Source organism: Fusarium solani, assembly GCF_023522795.1.
Source record: "Fusarium solani strain SB1 chromosome Unknown bctg00000000, whole genome shotgun sequence".
Classification (NCBI taxonomy): Eukaryota; Fungi; Ascomycota; class Sordariomycetes; order Hypocreales; family Nectriaceae; genus Fusarium; species Fusarium solani.
In genome coordinates, this window is record NW_027072157.1 from 1,764,214 (window position 1) to 1,784,774 (window position 20,561).

General features: G+C 54.5%; 6 protein-coding genes across 6 annotated transcripts; 5 read left to right on the top strand and 1 right to left on the bottom strand.

The window, feature by feature from the left end:
* Positions 1-425: 425 nt before the first annotated feature.
* Positions 426-1,254, top strand: MRS44_000552 (uncharacterized protein; the record flags this gene model as incomplete). Its single annotated transcript, XM_065624099.1, has 2 exons — positions 426-831; positions 887-1,254. The coding sequence occupies 2 exons, from the start codon at positions 426-428 to the stop codon at positions 1,252-1,254; spliced, it is 774 nt and encodes a 257-aa protein (XP_065479818.1).
* Positions 1,255-1,423: 169 nt separating this feature from the next.
* Positions 1,424-1,651, top strand: MRS44_000553 (uncharacterized protein; the record flags this gene model as incomplete). Its single annotated transcript, XM_065624100.1, has 1 exon — positions 1,424-1,651. The coding sequence occupies one exon, from the start codon at positions 1,424-1,426 to the stop codon at positions 1,649-1,651; it is 228 nt and encodes a 75-aa protein (XP_065479819.1).
* Positions 1,652-3,414: 1,763 nt separating this feature from the next.
* MRS44_000554 (uncharacterized protein) lies at positions 3,415-5,053 on the top strand (the record flags this gene model as incomplete). The annotated part of the gene is made up of 2 exons (XM_046282601.2): positions 3,415-4,562; positions 4,612-5,053. 2 exons carry the CDS (start codon positions 3,415-3,417, stop codon positions 5,051-5,053), a joined length of 1,590 nt encoding a protein of 529 aa, XP_046139206.1.
* Positions 5,054-7,518: 2,465 nt separating this feature from the next.
* On the top strand, positions 7,519-9,685 carry MRS44_000555 (uncharacterized protein; the record flags this gene model as incomplete). Its single annotated transcript, XM_065624101.1, has 2 exons — positions 7,519-7,676; positions 7,738-9,685. 2 exons carry the CDS (start codon positions 7,519-7,521, stop codon positions 9,683-9,685), a joined length of 2,106 nt encoding a protein of 701 aa, XP_065479820.1.
* A 1,605-nt stretch (positions 9,686-11,290) lies between these two features.
* Positions 11,291-13,312, bottom strand: MRS44_000556 (uncharacterized protein; the record flags this gene model as incomplete). Its single annotated transcript, XM_046267722.2, has 1 exon — positions 11,291-13,312. One exon carries the CDS (start codon positions 13,310-13,312, stop codon positions 11,291-11,293), a length of 2,022 nt encoding a protein of 673 aa, XP_046139203.1.
* Positions 13,313-13,661: 349 nt separating this feature from the next.
* MRS44_000557 (uncharacterized protein) lies at positions 13,662-15,563 on the top strand (the record flags this gene model as incomplete). The annotated part of the gene is made up of 1 exon (XM_065624102.1): positions 13,662-15,563. One exon carries the CDS (start codon positions 13,662-13,664, stop codon positions 15,561-15,563), a length of 1,902 nt encoding a protein of 633 aa, XP_065479821.1.
* Positions 15,564-20,561: the final 4,998 nt, after the last annotated feature.

Consider the following 20,561-nt stretch of genomic DNA (forward strand, 5'->3'; position numbering starts at 1 on the left):
GTATTGCTGCTGAAATAATCCAGCATTAACCATGTAAACTAGAAGATTAGTACCAAGCTGTCACCACACCCTAGCCCACATATAATGACCGTTTGCGCGACGCCAGCACTAGGTACCTTGATGTTTGTTTTGCTCCGCAGCAAGGGTTGTATACGCATCCCATCACCTAGAGATGACAGGATAGCCAAGTAGAAATACCTGGGCAATGGCAAGGTTGAGTGGCTGGATTGTTACCTCGTGTTGGCCTTCTACGTCATTGAATGCGGGGCACTACTACGATGATGATGACTGCGCAAACACCAATGGTACTTTATAAGTTGAACCTCACCCGCTTCACTTATACATTCAACCATTGACAGAAACATTCATCTTCCAAGGAGCGCAATCAAATCACTTCTACGGAACTCGAAACCCGTGTTTTCAATATGCCTACCACAAGATCCGGGCGCGAGTCCAACCCTGAGGTGCCCTCAGCGCCCAAGGCCAAGTCTGCACGTCCACGGCGACTCTCAAGTCCCCACAAGGCAAAGAAGGCTTCTGGGGGGGCATTGGCTGCATCGAATAGACGCCGTAGCCGCATAATGAGCACCGAGGCAAAGCACGAATGGACGCACCAGTACTACCAAGGCCTGGATGTCAACGACTTTCCCGAGCTCGAATCCGAGGCTGTCCCGTCCAGCGCCGTCAAAGCCGACTTCATCTCCCCGTTTGAAGGAGAGGGCACCTTTGAAGTTGTAGCTGGGAAAGAGGGGCCTGGCAGCGGAGCTGTCCGACTTTCTAGAGTTAAAGATGGCCACTCGGATACTTTTATCGTACCCATTCGACATATCGGTGAGCATATTGCTTCCCATAGTACCAAGTTGAAACCCGTGCTCATCCACGGTAGAACAAGCCATCACCGTCGCCAGAAGAACCGAAGACGGCCCGTTCACAATGATAGTGGTTCCAACGGCAGCCGTCGGTGCCTCTAGCGTCACCAAGAAGTATCCCAAGATCATTCGACTCCACTGGCCTTGCTCAGAGCCTGGGAAACCTCTTCCAAAGGCCCCTGAAGGACAAACGCCTGTCCTCAAGACCATCGAGGCCATACTGAACGAACAACTGGCTCCGCAAAGTAAAAAGGTAATCGTGCATGTAGACAAGACGCCGGCCCCAGCCGACCAGCCGGTGTTCAAATGTTTCGCCCAACTCAAATCAGTCCCGGACAGCTACATAGAGAGAGGTGAAGGTAAGGACAGCATCCCTTCGACTTGATCCCAGTTAACCAGGACACAGGTTCCCTCTTCTTCCTCCCGACAGGAATACTTTGGCTGGGAGAAAGCACAATCTATCTCTCGATCAAATCTCTCTCCAGAGGCCTCCTCACCTTTGCCAGGGACGCAGCCTCTAAAACAGCTCCGAACCCCCTTGGCCTATTGTGGCAATGGGGTTGTTTCTGCCGGTGTCGGCGCCTTTCTACAATGCGACGGACGAGGATGATGATGGGACGATCCTTGAGTTCAAGGATATCGAGAACTACAGCTCAGTCAAGGACAAGATTATATCATACTTTGAGGAGCACAATGTCCAGCTTGACCAGGTGGAGCAGAATTTCTACAACTACAAGGAGGACGAGCCAATGAGTGGATTTGGCCCGCTCATGGAGGACTGAGAAGAGAAATTGACATGTTGATACTATTTGGGAGGCGATCGCCAGGAGGAGATGCAAATTGATGCGAGGAATGTATTCGCAACTTTGAACAGGTGAATCGTGACCTTATGATCAGAATATGCTTGGTCTCCTTTCACATACGACCATACCCACTGGAGAACTCGGGATCCCGTCCGCTCTCCCATAGATAAGCCGGTGAGGGGCGGATTAGTAGTTGGGTCGGTGACGACCAGCGAATCCCCGCTGTTGTATGTTTTTTGCTCTTGCTCTCCCTTTTTGCTATTGTCTTTTTGGTCTCATGTTGGAAGGTGCAGTTACGTAGGTGCTCCGACGTCGAGTGTGTTGACTGGAGACTTGGGGCCTAACAGCAGGCCACCCTAGGTAGAGGGATCTCATTTGACATTGGATGCAGATGAGATAGTATCTATGAATAACTAATCGTGATTCAATCGAGATGAAGAGCCTGAAACGTGACATGCGTGCTCTAGAATCAAGAAGGTAGGTCGACGTCCAACCTGAAGCCCAAGTGAAGATACTGTTGAGATCGTCACCATCGACCAGTCACTGGCTGGGCATCAACCGCTGGGGCCTTTTAGGACTTTAACGTCCGGTAAAGACCCCGGGCTTCATAAGTGGAAATGTCAGGGCAAGACTTGCAGCGTCGATGATCTAGCCATTACGTCAATCGCCCCTTGAAGAGAAGAGATTTCAGCGGTGGCCCGGCGGACGGCGTGCTCCTGTCACGAATAGAGCTAATGCACAAATGTTAATGATTGTAGAATTGAGCAAAACGAGAGCGTTTGTCAGAATGTTTGTAGGATATGCATGGTGGTCAGCGTGGAAACCTGGGTTTTCAGTTCTACTGCTGTTTAGTCCGACAAGAACACTGAAATAATACAGCAACTTGTTGAGAATTGACAGTAAAACTTCTATATACTCCATTGCCTGAGCAATAGTAGACAATGAAAATGGGGTTGTATGTAGCCCGGTTGAAGTGGCCACTCCGCCACCACTCTCACTCCTACAATTGGTAACTGGAAACAAGACTCAAATTAAAACCCTAATATGCCGCGCTTGACTCGCCACCGCTCTTCGACTCCGTGCCATGGCCACGTGGGTCCTAGTGTGAAGATCTTAATACAAGGTTGTATCGCATGCTCCCTCTGACGATCAACTCATCTGCTACCAAACAGCCTTGACTGACACACCGCAGCAATTGGACTGGAACTTTGGAAGAACTCTTGGCTTTGACCTTTAATGGCTTAAAATAATGTATAATATAATCCTGTCAACGAAATATCCGTATTAACGCTGGTTTTCTGCCAGCGAGACAGTCAATCAGGATAGAAAATGGCAAACGAGCGTTCTAGCATCATCTTTTACATCAAAATGACCAACATGGCAGGCACCCGGGGCTCAGCTCCGTCCTGGGATGGATCCAGCTACGGAGCTGACCTCCGGAGAGAGTCAGATAGTGGAGGAGAGATCAAGGCCTTTTCCAAGTCGGGCATATAGGAATACTACTCCATGGAGCACTTGACGTCAACTCCTACCAAGCATGGTCGTGAATGCATGGGAGAGGACGATATCGCCTGGTTGAACTAGATGGCGAGGAAATGTTTTCATCATAATTATACGTGAGAGGCAGCCATTGCCTCATTATAGATATATATACGAGTTGACGTCTCCCTCACCAGAGAACCAGACATGCCGGACAGCAACACCTCAAGACATCCCAATTCATCTACATCGAAAAATTTAAAATGCATTCGCTGCAACGTGCCTTGTCTTCTCTGGCCCTGAAGCCTGATGTCGGCAATCAGAAGCAGGAGTCTCTTTACGTCAACGAACGGGGCTACGTCGACTTCAAGTCAGGAGACGCCGAGAACCCACGGAACTGGTCCCGCACGCGGCGATGGATCATTACCTCGATTGCCGTCCTCCTCGCCTTGAACGGCAACTTTTCTTCGAGCATATTTGCAGCCAGCCTTGACTCTGTTGTGGATGAGTTCAATGTCTCTGAGGTTGCCGCCGCCCTCACCACGACTCTCTTCCTCCTGGGCTTCTGCGCAGGTCCCTTCATCTTTGCGCCGCTGTCCGAGTTCTATGGTCGTCGATGGATCTTTTATATTACCTTTGCCGCCTACATGGCCTTTACCTTTCTCTGCGCCTTTCCACCTGGCTTTGGTGGGCTGCTGGTTGGGAGATTTCTAGCTGGCACCTTCATCTCGGCGCCCCTGAGCACAACCCCCGGTGTTCTAGTCGATTTATGGGATCCTATCGAGCGAGGCAACGCGACAGCCATATTTAGTCTCGCATCCTGGGTTGGACCCTCTCTCGGCTCTGTCATCTCAGGGTTTGTACAACTTGAGAGAGACTGGAGATGGGGTGTGTACTCTGCCCTCTGGCTCGGCGCCCCAACCATGGCTCTTATGTTTCTCATCCCAGAGACTCACAGTCCGACTATCCTCGCGCAAAAGTCTCAGCGTGCGCGGCGGTCCGGCATCACTGGCGCCCAAACTGAGGGAGAAGAGAACAAGCCCAAGCTACACCAGCTGTACAAGATGGCTCTAACACGACCGTGGATTCTCATGTTCGACCTGATTTCACTACTTTGCTCCGTCTACGCCTGTATAGTCTTTACACTACAGTTCATGCTCTTCAGCATCTACCCTATCGTGTTCCGTGAGATGCGGGGATGGAACGCAGGGGTTTCGCAGCTACCCCTGATCGGACAGATCGTGGGCGCCGTCCTTGGTGCAATTGTCATCTTTGTCGACAGTGAGCGGAGGAGGAGCAACGATGCTTCCGGGAAGAAGCTGCTGCCCGAGGACCGGCTTCTGATGGCCATGTTTGGAGGAGTTGGATTTCCTATCACCATGTTCTGGCTCGCGTGGTCAGCGCAATACAAGTAAGGCTTTACCCTCACTCAAGCTATGTCAAAAACTAACTTCAAAAAGCCAAGTTCCGTGGATCGTGCCGACCCTAGCCGGGACATTCCTGTCTACCTCCCTGATGCTCGTCTATGTCGCCATCATCAACTACCTCACAGACACATACACCGACTATGCAGCCTCCGTCATCGCCGCCAACACCGTGACTAGATCGGCTGGTAGCGCTGCAGCCCCCTTGTTCACGAACCAGATGTTTTCTGCTCTTGGCGTTGGAGGAGGCGGCTCACTCATTGGAGGAGTAGCAACGTTGCTGGCACTCATTCCCTTTGTTTTCTACAGATACGGCTCTCGCATCCGAAGAAAGAGCAAGTATGCCCTAGTTGATGGCGACCAGCTAGAGAAGGTGGACGAAGAGGCGGATCCTACAGACTATGGTGTCCAGCCTGACGAGACCCAGCACGCTGGAGAACTGTCCAGGGCCACAGGAGGCAATCGACCTGAGGAGTGATGTGCCCTCGAAGTCATCGCGATCTTGTCATGGAGTATTCATACGGTGACTATTCCTACTGGAAACTGTCTCAAAGAAATGTTGGGTTTAGGCTTTCCCGAACTACCCATTAAAAGGGGGTAGAAAATGAATATATTGATGCGAGGTTTTGTACGGATACAAGATAGAGGAACGATGGGCTTAGAAACTACACCTGTTATGTGTTGCTTTGATCTTGATTAAAATATTTGCATTGCTTAAGCTTAGGCCCAGCTGCTTTGGATGATGGAAGTCATTCGTCGGTGTTTGAAGTTGACTCACCAAGTAGTTTCTACTAAACTACTATATCCTGTAATGAAAAGGGGTCATTATCAAGGTAGAAAGACAAAGAGCAAAGCCTGGATGCTGGATGCGTTGGTCAAATCAGCCTCTCAGTCTGCCTACTTTTCAACTTGATCCATAGAGATTATATTTCTTCTTCAAGCGCAAGTGGCATTTGATATAGTTCAGCTTAGTTCGCTGACAGGCTTACAAGTGCTGCTCACTGTCTCGGATCTTGCCACTGGACCCTCGTTTGGTTGCCTCTGATATGTGCGCCAAGAAGTTCCAAGGCCAGGAAAGTGTACTCTGACCAGTATCTGCGTTCTTCTTGCATCGATGACGAATATGATACAAGGCCTAGAAACGTGTTGGAACTTGACTGAACTGGAATATTTAGAATCTCCACAATATGCCAGTCGACATCTAACGTCAATAAAAGAAACATGCCTCCCGTTGTATGTTTGCCATTCTGAGGTTTGCATGCATGTGCTGGTTCGCAACGGCAACCTAGTTCTCAAAGTGCCAAAGTCTATCGCAACCAGAGCAAGGCAGAATGCACAGAAACACCCTAGGCATTTTCCTAGGACAAGAAACTTTGAAACAGTCTTCATAGCGCGTCATTACAGAAAGCTAGTCGACGAGTTGAAACCGATATCCTGGGGTACAGGCGGTTGGTGGTCTGGAGAAACGGCGTGGCTGAGGCGAATTAGATGTGTGGCTTGGTAGGGCAGGCGGTCATGAACTTCAGTCAGCGGACTTGCGTCACATGCTGAGACACGAGCATGGATGGATGGATCGGATTAGCCACCTGCCAGGCAGGCATTGAATGAATTGGCCACTCTTTGGACACACGTTCTTTACTGTTTTGAAGTGACAACTCATCAAGTGGCGGTTCGTGTTGTGCGGGAGAGAAGCAAGGGATGGTCCATGTGCCAGTCGAGACGACACGGGCCCGTTTCTGAGCCTCACCTTGATGTATAGTACAGTACCGAGATGATCGTTGCTGAAGCGAGATCCGGAGGAAGAACAAGCCCCTGGCCGATGACGAAGGGGGATGTGTCAAGAGCCTCACTCGGGACTGTGCCCACTAGAGCCTTGCCCGATCTCACAGGGGACACCCGGCTCGGAGGAGAGACACGGAGGGCTCCGACCATGTTTGGGCTGGAAGGAAATATCGTGCGAACTAGTAGCCTGACTAGCATGCAAAGAATATCACGATGTCGTTTTTTTGGTGGATAGTTGTTCGTAAAGAATATTCTGTTCGGGGTTACCGACGTCGTTAGTTTATATTCCAGTTAATGGAGATGCTTAAGAGCTGTGGCGCAGCTGTCGTTGAACTGTGGGCTGTGCTTGATGCCCAGATTCCCCCGGAGACTCGACTGCCGTTCGGGAGGCTGGGCATTGGCTCTGGTGGGTACTGACCCCTGTCGGATAGCGTCAGCGCTGTGCCCACCTTACTAAGGACCCCTCATCATTACGTCGTTGGTCTTGCCCCGCTACTCGCCCTGTCTTGCAGCAGCAGCTTCAGCGTTTGTACCTCTCGACGTCGTACGTCGTAGAGAGAAGCGTAGCGTAGCGCCCGAGCCTAGTAAAGTGACGGCTACGGTTACGGCTTCTGCGCTCACGTTAGGTTAGGTGGTCACCAGGCAGGGAAGGCAGTGCTTCCATTGCTGCCTTCCACTTTTCGTTGATGCCCATCCACCACACACACTCACGCAAACGCGCACAACACGGGCACACACCACTGACCACCTGCACTTTCACTGCACCTGCCATCAGAGCCAAGCAGGTTCGCCGCCCTCTACCCACTTTCCCTCTCTTGTTCCCGTTCCTTCCATCTTTCCATCCCTTCCTTCCTTCACCCCTGTTGTCCACTTCACAAAGGACCCTGTTTTGCAAGCTGTGGCTGGTCGGTTGCTCCTGCATCTCTTCTTTTCTTTTCATCATCTGCCTCTCCCCTCCCCTCCCCTTCCCCTTCCCCTCCCCTTCCCCTTCCCCTTCTTCCTTCTTGCATCATCAACTTGACTCACAAACATACACAATACCCAATTTGCCTTTTGTTCTCTACTAGACAGGCATAAAGCAATCTTCAGCTTGACACACAACGCTACAGCATATACCCGCTTCTCACTTGGAAGCAAACAGAAACCACGCAGATTTCCCCCATGGCAAACTACGACCCGTATGATCGGGACTACTCTCGCCGTTACGTGCGAGAGGAACGCCGAGATGACCCCCGCTATCTCGATCCCCGAGACTCCTTCAACTCAAAGTCGCACTCTACTCGCGAGCTCGTCCCCCGTGCTCGAGAGGACAGCGATTTGTCAGTAGAAGAGGTTCGCCGCGATTTCCCCTCCCAGCGGCCGCGACATCCGCCGTGCTAGATCCGCCGGTCCTGACTATTATGAGGAGGAGTACGAGTATCGTCGCGGATATGATCCCCGCTACGACCGCGACTATGACCGACGCTCCCGTCGCGGCCCCACCAGCTCCTACTATGACGATGATGACCGCAAGCACAAGTCCAAGGGCATGTCCAAGAACGAAAAGATCATTGCCGCCGTTGCCGGCGCCGCTCTCGCTGTCACCGGTAAGGAGCTCTACGACCGCCGAGAGGCCAAGGAAGACGGTACCGAGGTTCAGCGCAACGCCCTCTCTACTGCTGCCCTCGCCGGAGTTGGTGCTCTGGCCGCCTACCAGGGCGCACAGTTCTACAACAAACAGCAGGCCAAGAAGGACCAAAAGGCCAACATGATCCTTCATCATGGCCGCGACGGTTACTACAACGATTACTACTCAGACGACGACATTGGCCCCAAGGAGAAGAAGGGCCACAAGAATTTCCTCGAGAACGCCATTGCTGCCACTGGCCTCGGCGCTGCCGTCAAGGCCCTTACTGGCGGAGGTGGAGATGACCACCGATCCGACACTAGAAGCCGTCGAGGAGGCAGTCCTTCTAGCGAGCGATCTCGTTCTCATGGTGGCCATAGTGGCGGTACCAACAAGATCCAAAAGGCTGCCATGGCCTCGCTTCTCGCCGGTGCCACTGAAGCCTTCCGCGTTGCCAAGGAACCTGGTGGTTGGAAGGGCGAGAAGACGAAGCGCATTCTCACCGCAGCTGCTGGCGCCGCTGCCGTTGATACAGCGACCGATGATAAGGGAGGAAAGCTCGGCCTGGCAGAGTCGGTGATTGGCGGTTTGGTCGGCAACCGCCTGCTCCGAGGTTCAAGGAACGACATTGAGGAGGACCGCAAGACAGGCCGCAGCCGCTCTCGTTCTCGCGCTCGATCCAAGTCTCGAAGCGGCGGCGGTGGTGGAGCAAGCGGTCTTGCGGCTCTTGCAACTGCTGGTCTGGGTGCACTCGGCGCCAAGAAGGCTTTCGACCGTTCGCGATCCAGGAGCCGCAGCCGCCGGGGAAGGAGTGAATCCTACAGTCCTTCCCCAGATCGTCGCCGTCACCGCAGCCGAAGCCGCAGCGTTGTCGACAAGGCCCGTAACAGCCTAGCCAAGCTCGGTCTCGGAGCCGGTGCCGGTGCCGGCGCTGCCGCTGTCGATGACTACCGCCGTCGGGAGCAAGATGAATTCAGCGACCGCGGCGGACATCGATCTCGCCGATACTCGGACGACATGTCGGAGGACGACCGCCGATATGGCAGCAACCGAGACTACTACGAGGATGACCGCTCCCACCGGAGCAAGCCAAGAGAACGCCGACGAGGCGGCCGATCTGATTATTCTTCATCCGAGTCCGATTTGGGCGACTCGGATGAAGACGAGAGGAGGGCTAAAAAGATGAGAGGTAAGCAACTTGTCACCACGGGCCTTGCAGCCGTGGCCACCATCCATGCAGCGCACGAGGTCTATTCGAGTATGGAGAAGAGGAAGGCAAGACGCAAGGCAGTCAACGAGGGACGCCTCAGCGAGAGTGAAGCGAAGAAGCTTAAGACCAAGGCAATCATGCAAGATGCCGCATCAGTGGGAATTGCCGCCCTGGGAATCAAGGGTGCCATCTCAGAGATGAAGGAAGTCAAGCACTTGACACACGAGTGCAAGGAGTTCAAGCAAGAGAAGGCCCGCCGCCACGAAAAACGTGTGCAGAGACGCATGCGAGCACAGAGCGTTGGCGGGCAGAGGAGGGCAGACAGCTGGGCACCATCATCTCGAGGACGAAGTGACGGGTATGACTCGGACACGGAGGATGAAGAGTATGATCATCGAGTCTATGGGGGTGATCCTTACAGAGGGAATGCCCATCCGGCAAGCCCGTATGGGACAGATTCCTACAGGAGAGACCCCTATGGCGGTGCCCCGTTGCCAGCCCCTTCAAACTGAGACCCAGGGCGGCAAGCACTCTTGAACTTGGATACGGCGCATCTGTCGAGGCTAGTGTCTTGATGTGCCTGTTCGAGAATGTCCCACTACACTCATTTCACGAAATGTGTTGGGGACACGGAAGCTCATGAATTATGATGACACGACGATTTAGCTCTTGAGAGTCTTGAGCACGACACACGGCAACACTGTTGGATAAAGAGGAGGACGAATGAAAGGCAAAGATTCTGAAAGAAGAAAAGACCTCGTGATGATGTGGCTTACTGCGCTGCGCGGCTTGTTTCTTTTGCTGCTTTAACCCCCCTGCACCGCACCAGATAGATGGAGCACATGCCATGCATGTGCTTTCTCCCTAATCATTTTCAGATACGTTTCCATGGGTGTATTCAGAAGAGAGACTAATAAGCATGATTACACTAGACCATCGCCGACACTGAGCAAGTGGCTCGATACTCGCAGGAACAGGTGTGAACCCATCCACCTGCACCAAAGCAGGCCAAGCTTCCCGGCAGAGCGGCACGTCGTGATGCAGCTGGCAAGGACGAACTGGTTTTACCTTGCTCGGGGCGATCTCACGATGGGACGATGAGTGGAGCACGATCTGGAACAACGTTTCGGACGGGAAGAGGACGGGAAGTAAGAGCCAGGAGGAGGAGGAGGGTGGTATGCGCGTGTGTGGTGATGGCATGCACGATGATGACGGGTGAGAGCAGAGAAAAGCCAGGCTCGGGAAGCACGGCTTGCGAGATGGATGGGGGCCTGCAGATCGATACACGACGATTGGGCAGACTTGGCGGGAAACGGGAATGGGCACGGATATGAACGAGTCAGCGGGGAGAGAGAGGTAAGATAACCCTCGAGGTTTACGATTTGGATTTTCTCTATTCTTGATTTTGTTCTGGATATGACATGAGGTGGGATATTGAATGAAGAGTTGGATCTTGCTAGAACAAGGTAACGAATCACGACTTATTACGACCCTTTCTTTACAATGATATTATCTCTGCCATGTTTTGCGTATGTGTGTGCGTGCGTGTGTGCTGTGAGACGGGCGTCGTCATCAACCATGTTGGCTGTGTGTAGTAGAGACACAAACAAAGACGGTTGTGATGCGAGGGCTCGGGCTGAAACAGACGATGGAACTGAGGAATTTCGTCCTCACCGAGCCAAGTCAGGGCAGCCCCTGCACTTGGTGGTCACCCACAGAGAAACACGCCCAATCGAAGGGGAGAAAGATGGGGTCCCATCCATGCCATGCCGTGTCCTTGGACTTGGATCTTGTTCTTTCACCCCTGGAGCCACCAAGCTATGTCATGGGCGCCATGACGTCATGTCGGCGTATCCACTTCCCAACGCCCTGACGTCGTTGGAAGCGCTGACGATTCAGCCTCAAAAGCAACCGTTTGGAAGGATTGATCATGTGGGATGAAAGCTGCAGGTTAACTTTCTTTTTGTTGAAAGGGCATAGAACTTAGAGACGGGATGAAAATGACGGTCAAGTGTCGGTCAGAAATTTGGTATATTGACAAAAAAAGGCCCATAACCGCCTTGAGTATCCTCCTCCACAACGCCAGCAGCCCAGTATGTAGTGTCGTCTGGTCCGTTTTATGCGCCCTCTCCTGACTGCTGCTGCTTCCACTTTTGCGCCATGGCCATGATATTCGAGAGGTTGGCCGCCTGCTGGTCGTCGGCAGGGAACACATAGTCGATGTACTCCTCCCACGAGTCGTCGTCGAGCTTCCTCCGGCGCTTCGTCTTGCGAGGCATCTGTTTCTGTACAGCCTCGATGTCCTCGGTCGATCCGTGCGTTCGCTCAAAAGATAGCCAGGCGTTGAGGAGCGATACGCGTTCTTCCTTGAGGTCCTGCTCGCGCATGCTCTTGTGCGCACGCTCAAACACCTTGCGAGCCCTCGCCTTGGCCTCTTCGCTGACGGGCTGCTCCTCGTCGCCCTCTTCCTCTTCGTCTTCGGGGATGTTGATCTCAAAGTGCGCGTAGCTGATCCAAACCTTGACATGGTCCGTCTTCTCCAGCAGTCGTTCGTACAGCTCTCTTGTGCGCTCGTACTCGCCCTCCTCCTCCTCAAAATCGATGTACGCCTTCCACAGCAGCTCCGGCATGTCCAGCTGCGGCTGCTGCACCGCGAGCTCAAAGATGGCGCGCGTGCGGTCCAAGTCATCCAGGCCACGCTCCAGCTCGGCAAACTTGATCCATGTCTGGCAGTTGGCCGGGTTGTACTCGATGTGCTTCTCATACAGCGTGCGGCATCTCACAAACTCGAACAGCTTGCGCTCCAGGTCCACGTAGCCGTCAAAGATCTTGTCCTTGGGGCACATGCCGATGGCGTTGCCAAGCAGCTTCCTCGCCGCCGTGAGCTCGCCCTGTCGGATCTCAAACTGCGCCGCCAGTAGCCATATCTTGGCAAATGTGAACTTCTTGTGCGGGATCAACTTCAGACAGGTCTTGTAGATCTGCCGCGTCCGCTCGATATCTTGGCCTTCCATCTCTTCCCATATGGCGTAAAAGATCCATAGGTAAATGTATCGTCTCCAGTGTCGCTTCTCCTGCGTCGGTGGCACTTGAGCCACGGCCCTTTCGTAAACATCCCGGATCCGGTCCACGTCCTGCGAAGACTCCTCCAATTTTGCGTAGTCGAACCAAGCGTCGTAATTCTTGGGGTTCTCCTTGATGAGCTCCTCGTAGTGCACCCTCCTCTTTGACAAGACGACATCTTCCACGCCGTCCTGGTCGCCAAATTGCTTCTCAAAAGTTGTGTATGCCTTGTGGAGGATTGCCGACTTGGACCGTGGTAGGCGGTCGAGGGCATACTTGTAAATCGCACGAGCGCGCTCGTACTCCTTCAGCTTGGCCTCAAATCGAGCATACGCAATGAATAGCTTCTCATCAACGAACTCGTCGCCCAGTGACTCGACCGCCTCTCCAAACACCTCGCGCACCTGGTCGCTGGTGCCAAACTCCTCCTCAAACTTGGCCCACTTGATCCAGTTCCGGGGCTCGGGATGGACAATGGTGAAGATCTTGAAGATCTCGCGCGCCCGGTCGAACTCGCCGTACCGCTTCTCCAGCTTGATGTATGCGCTCCACGCCGCCTCGTCCGGCCGCCACTGCATCCAGCGATCAAAGACCTGGCGTGTTCCGGGGACGTTTCCCAGCATCTCCTCCATGTAGACGTACTTGTACCAGAGCTTGTCGACTCGCGGCAGCCGCGACACGGCGCGGTCGAGCAGGTTCCGGGCATGGTTGATGTTCCTCGACTTCATCTCGGCCTCGACGTATCGGGTCCAGAGCTGGACATTGTTGGGGTGGGCGTCAAGGGCGCGCTCAAAGATGGAGCGCGCGCGCGCAAACTCCTTCTGCTCGAGCTCCCACTGCGCATATCGCATCCAGTTGTTGAGGTTGAGTCGATTGCGCCGCACATAGTCCTCAAACTCCTTGCGTTTCCTGCCTTGGAACTCGTGAAGCTCTTCCAGATCGGCGAACCGCTGGGTCGGCGCCTGGATCCCGACTTCTTGTCGGTCGACAGCTTCTCGGAGGAGCTGCTCGGCGCTGATCTGGACAGGCGCGGCCGCCTTGTTCTTGACCCTCGGGGGTCCTCTTGATGACTCCATCGTAGGCAACGCGTATCTGTTGTGAGCTGCTGAGAAGGGTCACACGATGCAGTCGGCGCGAGATAGAATCAAGCAGAGAATAAGAAAAGAGCGTGATGGATGATTCAAGTGAAGACGACAACGACGCGACATGGAGCAAGGCTCAAAAAATGAACTGTGGCTGAGGGGCCAAAAGGCAGCTGTGCACGGACCATTTAGTTGTGGCGTCTGCAGCCTCGAAGCCTAATTCAGGCAAATATTTATAGCCAGCCACAACTCATCAACTCACAGCGCAGCTCCACGACCTGACTCTTTGTCGCGACAATCACCCCAATCCATCCGCATCGTCCAACTGTATCGCGCCGCCATCATGTCGACCGTCGCAGAAGACTTGCTCAACGATTTCGGCAGCTCCGGAGATGAGGCCGAAGAGTTTGAGAACGATGGCCTCGTCAAGGACGAAGAGGCAAATGGCGATCGCGACGCTATGGACGTCGACGGCGACGCCGCGACCAAGGACGACGAGGGATCCGAAAACGAGCCATCCAACGATAGAGACGACGCCGAGGCGACAAAGGTAAAGGTCGAAAAGATGCAGCTAGGCGCCGTCAAGGACGTCCGCAGCGTCGCCAGCCTGATGCAGACCCTGGAGCCAATCCTCGAGGTTAGTACCACTCCCCGCGGCCAGTTCAACAACGGCTGCGTCTTGAAGATGGACGATTCGTTTACATCGGTTATTTTGACGAACAGCCCTGACGTGTTGCCTCGGACCCTACAGAAAATCGCACATTATCGATCGCAAGCTGCTACCCAGAGCACAAGCCTCGGCAACATTGAGGACCACCCCGAGTATCACCTCCTGACCCAGTCAAACAGCCTCTCCACCCAGATCGACGGCGAGGTGGTGCTGGTTCACAAGTTTATTCGCGATCACTACTCGACTCGATTCCCCGAGCTGGAACGACTGGTCACGACGCCCCTCGAGTATGCCAAGGTGGTGGCCATCCTGGGCAACGGCCCCATGGACTCGGAGAGCATCAAGGCCCTCCAGACTTCGACCGACAACCCCCTTGGCATAACCCTCAAGTCAGTTCTCGATGGGCCATCGCTCATGATTGTGACCGTGGAGGCCACCACATCAAAGGGCCACGAGATGACCCCGGAGGAGCTGCAGCGCGTCTTCAAGGCCTGCGAGATGGTCATTGCTCTTAACAAAGCCAAACAAACCTTGACAGAATATGTCCAGTCACGCATGAATATCTTTGCGCCCAACCTAACGGCCCTCATCGGCTCCCTCACAGCAGCACAGCTTCTCAATGCCGCAGGTGGATTGACAGGTCTATCCAAGACGCCGGCATGCAACATCGCTTCATGGGGTTCCAAAAAGAAGCAGGCCGGTCTGGCTACGAACATTGGTATCCGTCAGCAGGGCTATCTTTTCAACTCGGAAATGATTCGCGGTATCCCCAACGACCTAAGGAAGCAGGCCATGAGGATCGTTTCAGCCAAGCTGGTGCTGGCCGCTCGAGTAGATCGCATCCACTCAAGTCCTGACGGGTCTACGGGAGAGGAACTCAAGTCGGCATGCCTCGAGCGTCTAGAAAAGCTTACAGAACCACCGCCCAACAAGGGCCAGCGTGCACTTCCTGTACCGGATGACAAGCCAGCTCGCAAGCGAGGTGGACGACGCGCCCGCAAGGCAAAGGAGGCACTTGCCATGACAGATCTGCGCAAGGCCCAGAACCGCATGGCCTTTGGCAAGGAAGAGAAGGAAGTTGGATATGGTACCGGTGAGACGACGGTCGGTATGGGCATGATCGGGTCGGCCAACGATGGGCGCATCCGAGGCATCCAGGTCGACCAGCGCACACGCGCAAAGCTCAGCGCCAAGAACAAGGGCTGGGGAGGAAACAGTACCGTGGGAGGCGCGGCCTCGTCCATTGGCGGCTTTGGCCAGGCTTCCAGCATCGACCTGCGCGGTCGCGGTCTGCGCGCCTCGGGCGTAGGAAGCACAGTCGGCTCGGCGGCCGGCACAGCGTCATCGCTCGCCTTTACGCCTGTGCAAGGACTGGAGCTCGTGGATCCCAAGATGCAGGCCGAGCTCAGCAAGAAGCGCAAGGCCGAGGAGGACCGGTGGTTCAAGGGCGGAACCTTTACCCAGGTCGGCGGGGCGCCGAGCGGTGGTGGTTTCAAGGTGCCGGACCTACCGGCCTCCAAGCGGGTCGACACGGGGGCCAGCAAGATGGGCCCTCCGCCGGCGCGCAAGTCATGAGGTTTCCGGAATTAATCAGGAAAAAAACAGGCAAGGATGGGATTGATGTAACTCTGTGGTAGACGGGGAGGGGCTCGCATGGGAATGTGCAAAATCCCCATCAGACAGATACCAACATTGGCATCATAATGATGACGTATCGGACTGTCATCCATGGATCATGGTTTCTTGGAATACAGTACTGTACTAGAGAGAGGCGGTGCAGCACAGGGTTGTACTACCTGCACTGTACTCCATGTACAGTAACGCCACGCCGTATGCTATGGGCACGATAATACAGCTACACCGAGCAAAGGGGCCTCAAATCAAGCCAGAGAGAAGCAGGCATGCGGCGGGGAACTGTCGGCGAACAAGGCGTTTCGGGGGACGATCTGCGATCTCCAAGGGCGGAGAAATCAACTGTTTACTCCCGGTTAGGTAGTTCAAATTCGATCATCGAGTTATCGCACCAAAGAGCGACCCTGAGCCTGGAATGCTGAGCAGAAATGTGAGCCTCGTACTGCAATCCCCGGGAGCATGGAAAACTTGGTTCTGTTCCTCCGGTTCGACGAAACGGCGCAGCAAGAGGTTGGCAATCCTGCAGGTTGCTGCGCCCGGGGTGTTGCGCCGAAACCGATAGACAAAAGAATGGGAAAAAGAATTTCACCAATCTCGATCGATCGACGCAGATCGACAACTGTTTCGCGAACGTGACCTGTCAGACAGACATGGCCGCAGGATATTGGTTCCTCTTCTCTCACTCCTAGAAGAAGGATTCATCAAGCGCCCTTTTGATCACGAGAGGTGCATCGCATTGTGTTGCCAGCTGCGCTAGGCACAGAGTCCCTAGATTCCGCGGCACGACGGTATGCGAGACGGTGGCATTGCTGGTTGCAGTGTATTCTAGGGTTCGTCCAGGGTAGGTAGGCAGTTGGCAGATCTCTGTCGTGAATCCCAGCTTGTTGGATCATGCCGTCCGTCTGTTTGTTCCTGGTCCATGGATAATCTGCATCCATACATGCTTGCCCATTGCACCCCATTCATCCATCGTCCGAGCAAGGGTGGTGCCTGTGACATGAGATGCTTAGTGTGCCTCACCGCCAGAAGACAGCTGTTTCAGGGCATCGAGATGCGTAGAATGCTGTTGTCTGCGAACACGAGACAGGAGCCGTCCTGGTGGATGAGCCACTTCATCCAGATGACAAGCCCGAGAGAGCAAGGATATCCATGGCAAGGCACACTCTCAGCGGGAACGGGACGAGCAATCCCATATCTCAACCCCCAGCTCGACCATTGGACCCATCTGCCATTCTCCCATCGCCATGTGACATGGTCAGATTTTGCAATGGAGGGTTGCTTCTGGTCCCCTGGGCCGTGGATTGTGGGAAAGGGGAGATTGGGGACGCTTGCGGGGATGCTGTACTGTACTGTATCGCGACAAGGCCGATGGAAAAGAAAAGGGTCCTCTGCCCCGAGATCGACAACCTCACATCAAAACAGCCGCCAGTCATGCGCGCGGTATTTTGGTCTCCATGGAGAGAAGCCAGTAGACAAAGACGCATGACATGTCCCCTACATGACGTTGCTCAATCAAGCCAAAACGACGCCGCCAACAGACGAAGACAAGGAGCGAAGGCTGAGCTAAGAGCTCGCAGCTGCGGGACGAAAAAGCAATCAAAAATAAAACAGAATAGACAAGACGCTATGACGTCGTCGCGCCATCTAGGGTTGTCATCAGTCAGGGGAACACAGCGCTCAAGCTAGGACCTCACTGTAGCGTAGGTGAGATCGGTAGACATATTCCGAGAGTGTTGAAGAATGAAAAGGAATCGTCGATGAAGGATGGAACAGTAGTCGAAGTAGCGGAGCAAAGATCCCGGGGACCAAGACCAAGACCAACTGACTCGATTTCTGGACTGTACCCAAAAGACCGGCCATGGAGGGTCTTAGTGACAGTGACAGTTCACCTGCAGCTTCTTCAACAGCAATAGCCCACACGCCCACGAGGCCGGGACCTGAAAGACTTGGTGGAGGTAAATCAAAAAAGAAAAAGAATACGTGCGTAGCGAGATTTGGCGAAGCCCATTCCCTGGAGATGTCAGGGGGCAGGGAGCCAATGACGTATGACATCATGTCAAAAGGGACCGATCTGGCTCGAGTTCTCGACTCAGAGCATCCGAGTAGAAAGGCGGTGATGAGAAAAAAGAATAGTCAGTTGCCTAGGAGACAACTGCTCTCTCTTGTCCCTGAACGCCGCGATACACCACATGGTGTTTTGTCTCATCCAAAAGGCACACAAGAAAACCGACACGGCACCGACTCGCCCGGGTTTGATGCCCACCCGCTCCGGGCGCCGGGCGACTGGTTTGGCGCGCGGCTGGATTTCCGGTGCCTGACAATCTATGCTAAAAGGAAGAGGGAGGTCTTGGAACATGTGTCGAGGAGGGGGGAGGCGAGATGAAGCGACAGAGGCATCCATCGCATCATCACTCACCGTCGAGGGATGTTGCCCCTCCTCTCCCCCACTACTGAGGCGTGTGGTTTGGTTGTTGGTGGTGATGATGTAGTCCCTGTTTGCCATGTGTGCCATGTGTAGGTCATGTCTTTCTTGTTCGAGGTCGCTTGAGCATCCTTGATCCGTAATGATCGCCGGCTTCTGGGAGGCCAGGCTAGGCGGGTCCCCTCCCCTTGGTAACTGCGTGTACTTCCGGGCCCTCTCCTCCGAGCCCTACGATGCCTTCACTCCCTCCCACTCCCCTTCCCACCTGGAGCCCCAAAACCCTTGCTTGACCTTTCGCCTCCCTCCTTGCCTCACCCTTCCTCGCAGCCCCAGCCTCAGGCCGGGCTGCGGGACCCTCACGAGCCACACGGGTGGGACCGATGAGGCTGGCCTGCCAGGGCGGGACAACCCAAAGAGCCCAAAACTAGCCGATTCCCCGCCAAAGTTGAGATCTGAACTGAACTTCGTTGACTCGATCCCTTTCGATGCCTCGATCACCCTTAATACCCTCCGATGCCCTTCCCGTTGCCGCCAGCATTCGGCCCCGCTGACCGGTATAGAGGACCCTGGCTGGCGTTCTTGTTCATCCAAGGAACTTGACGTAGAGCATTGGCCGTCTGCGTTTTTTTTCTTCTTGCCGGACTTCAGATCGGCTGCTGTCCGTCAGTCTGCGCACGCCCATGCTCCTGGAATCCAGTCCCGTCGTGTTGGTCACTCTGCCCAGCGACCCAGTTTTGAAACGCCTTCGTGGCCGTGCAGAAGGAGAAACCAAGAATTGTTCCCAAGCCGTTCGAGACGGTGTTTCCAAGGCAGGGCGGCTAGCGGGGGACAAAATACACGAGACTGAATTGGCTGTGCCCTCACCTCCCTTAGTCTCGTGTTTTATGTCCCCCGCTGGGGCGGCCATGGCTCAGAGAGGCCAATCTTGCGAGGAACGGTCGCGCCGAAGACTTGCACCCCGGGCCTTATGATCTTGCATCTCTAATGCCAGGTTTTGTACCACTGTCCCAGATTCGGGTGCCCTGGCGACTAGACAGCACAGTAGGACGAACTATGGCAGAAGCTCTCCGGGGAAACCACACTCGCTTGGCTGCTATTAACCCGCCATGGCACGCGCTCGGAGAGTTCACATATTTGGAAACCGATAGCTCATTACCCGCTCCCAGATCTGGAAGGACCCTGTGCAGCCTCATTCCTTGCCGCATTCTCGGGACGATCAGTTGCAAAGGCCTAAGGGTTGAGACTCTAGAGGTACATAGACACCCCGCGACGATGGCCTTCATGGGGACCCCAGAGACGGCCTTGAACATGAGGATATGGCCGACAGAGTGCCGCATCCAACACCAGCCATGCGCGAGATTTGATGACGTCGACGGCTAGAGGTATCTGCACACCAGACACTATCCCACGGTCCCTTCACCATGGTATGCTTGGTGGGGGGACCCTGAATGCCCGCCTCAGGGTTCAGCGGGAATCTCGTGGAACCTGGCTGGCAATCCGGAGCAAAACGACCGAGAGATTGTTGGGAGGAGACCAGATCAGACCCGCGTTTACTGAAATGGTCACCATGATGCCTCTTGAGTGCACGAGGTCTGCGTCTGCAGCCGCAGCCGCATCCGCCATCACCTTGAACCCTGGCAGACGCAGGTTGCAAGAGAAAGTCAATTTGACGCAATGGGAGGGGTGTAGAGAAAAAAAAGCAAGCCCAGGGTCCGAGGATGGATGGGCCCTTGAACGGGAAGAGAGCAAAAGCCCATCCCGCCAAATTGCAAATGACCATGGTTTCGTGTCATTGGATGCAGCCAACTTCTGAATGTCGACAGCGCTCTTGGTGGGAGCAGCTTTAGACGAGAAAACCTAGTGACCGTTTCTGGGAGATAAAAGGGTTTGGTGGCAGCCATCTGCGACGCCCTTCGGGCCCGGGGGTCTCCTCCGCGCCGAAGCCAACATGGGCAGGCGTACGGAGCTCTGCAGATAGAGTTTCTGAGCCGACCCTCCGGAGGCCCCCCGGAAGTTTGTCATTGGTCCTCGGCGTCTTTAACAGCTTTGGCGAGACGTCCAAGGCACGCCATTCTGATGACTGGCGCACGCGGAAATTCAGTAAGCTGGTTGTCATAGTGGTGGAACTTCTTGAAAGCAGCACTGTCATGGCTTACTGCCACCACCCCTAACCAAGGGGAACGGGCGGTGTTGTCTCAAACGTCCAAGTTTCTGTCCGTTGCAAGTCGATCATCTTTGGACAATGGCTGGACACTCCCCTGGTCTGAACTGGACTGCGTAAAGCCGGGCGATGGGGCTGGTGATGCCGGTCAGAAGCAGGTGCAAGAGTTGGCATTGGCCCTGCTCCACAGCTCTTCCACATTTTCGCGCCCTTGATCGCATTTTTCTCGATCTGCCCGATTATTGGCCAAAGCTCATCCCCTGCCCTGATGGGGACCCTTGGGGAACGACCCTGGAAACGTTAGCGCCCAGGGGACTGTCGTCCGCCTCCGTCCGCCTCCACTCGCCGAGATTTTGCT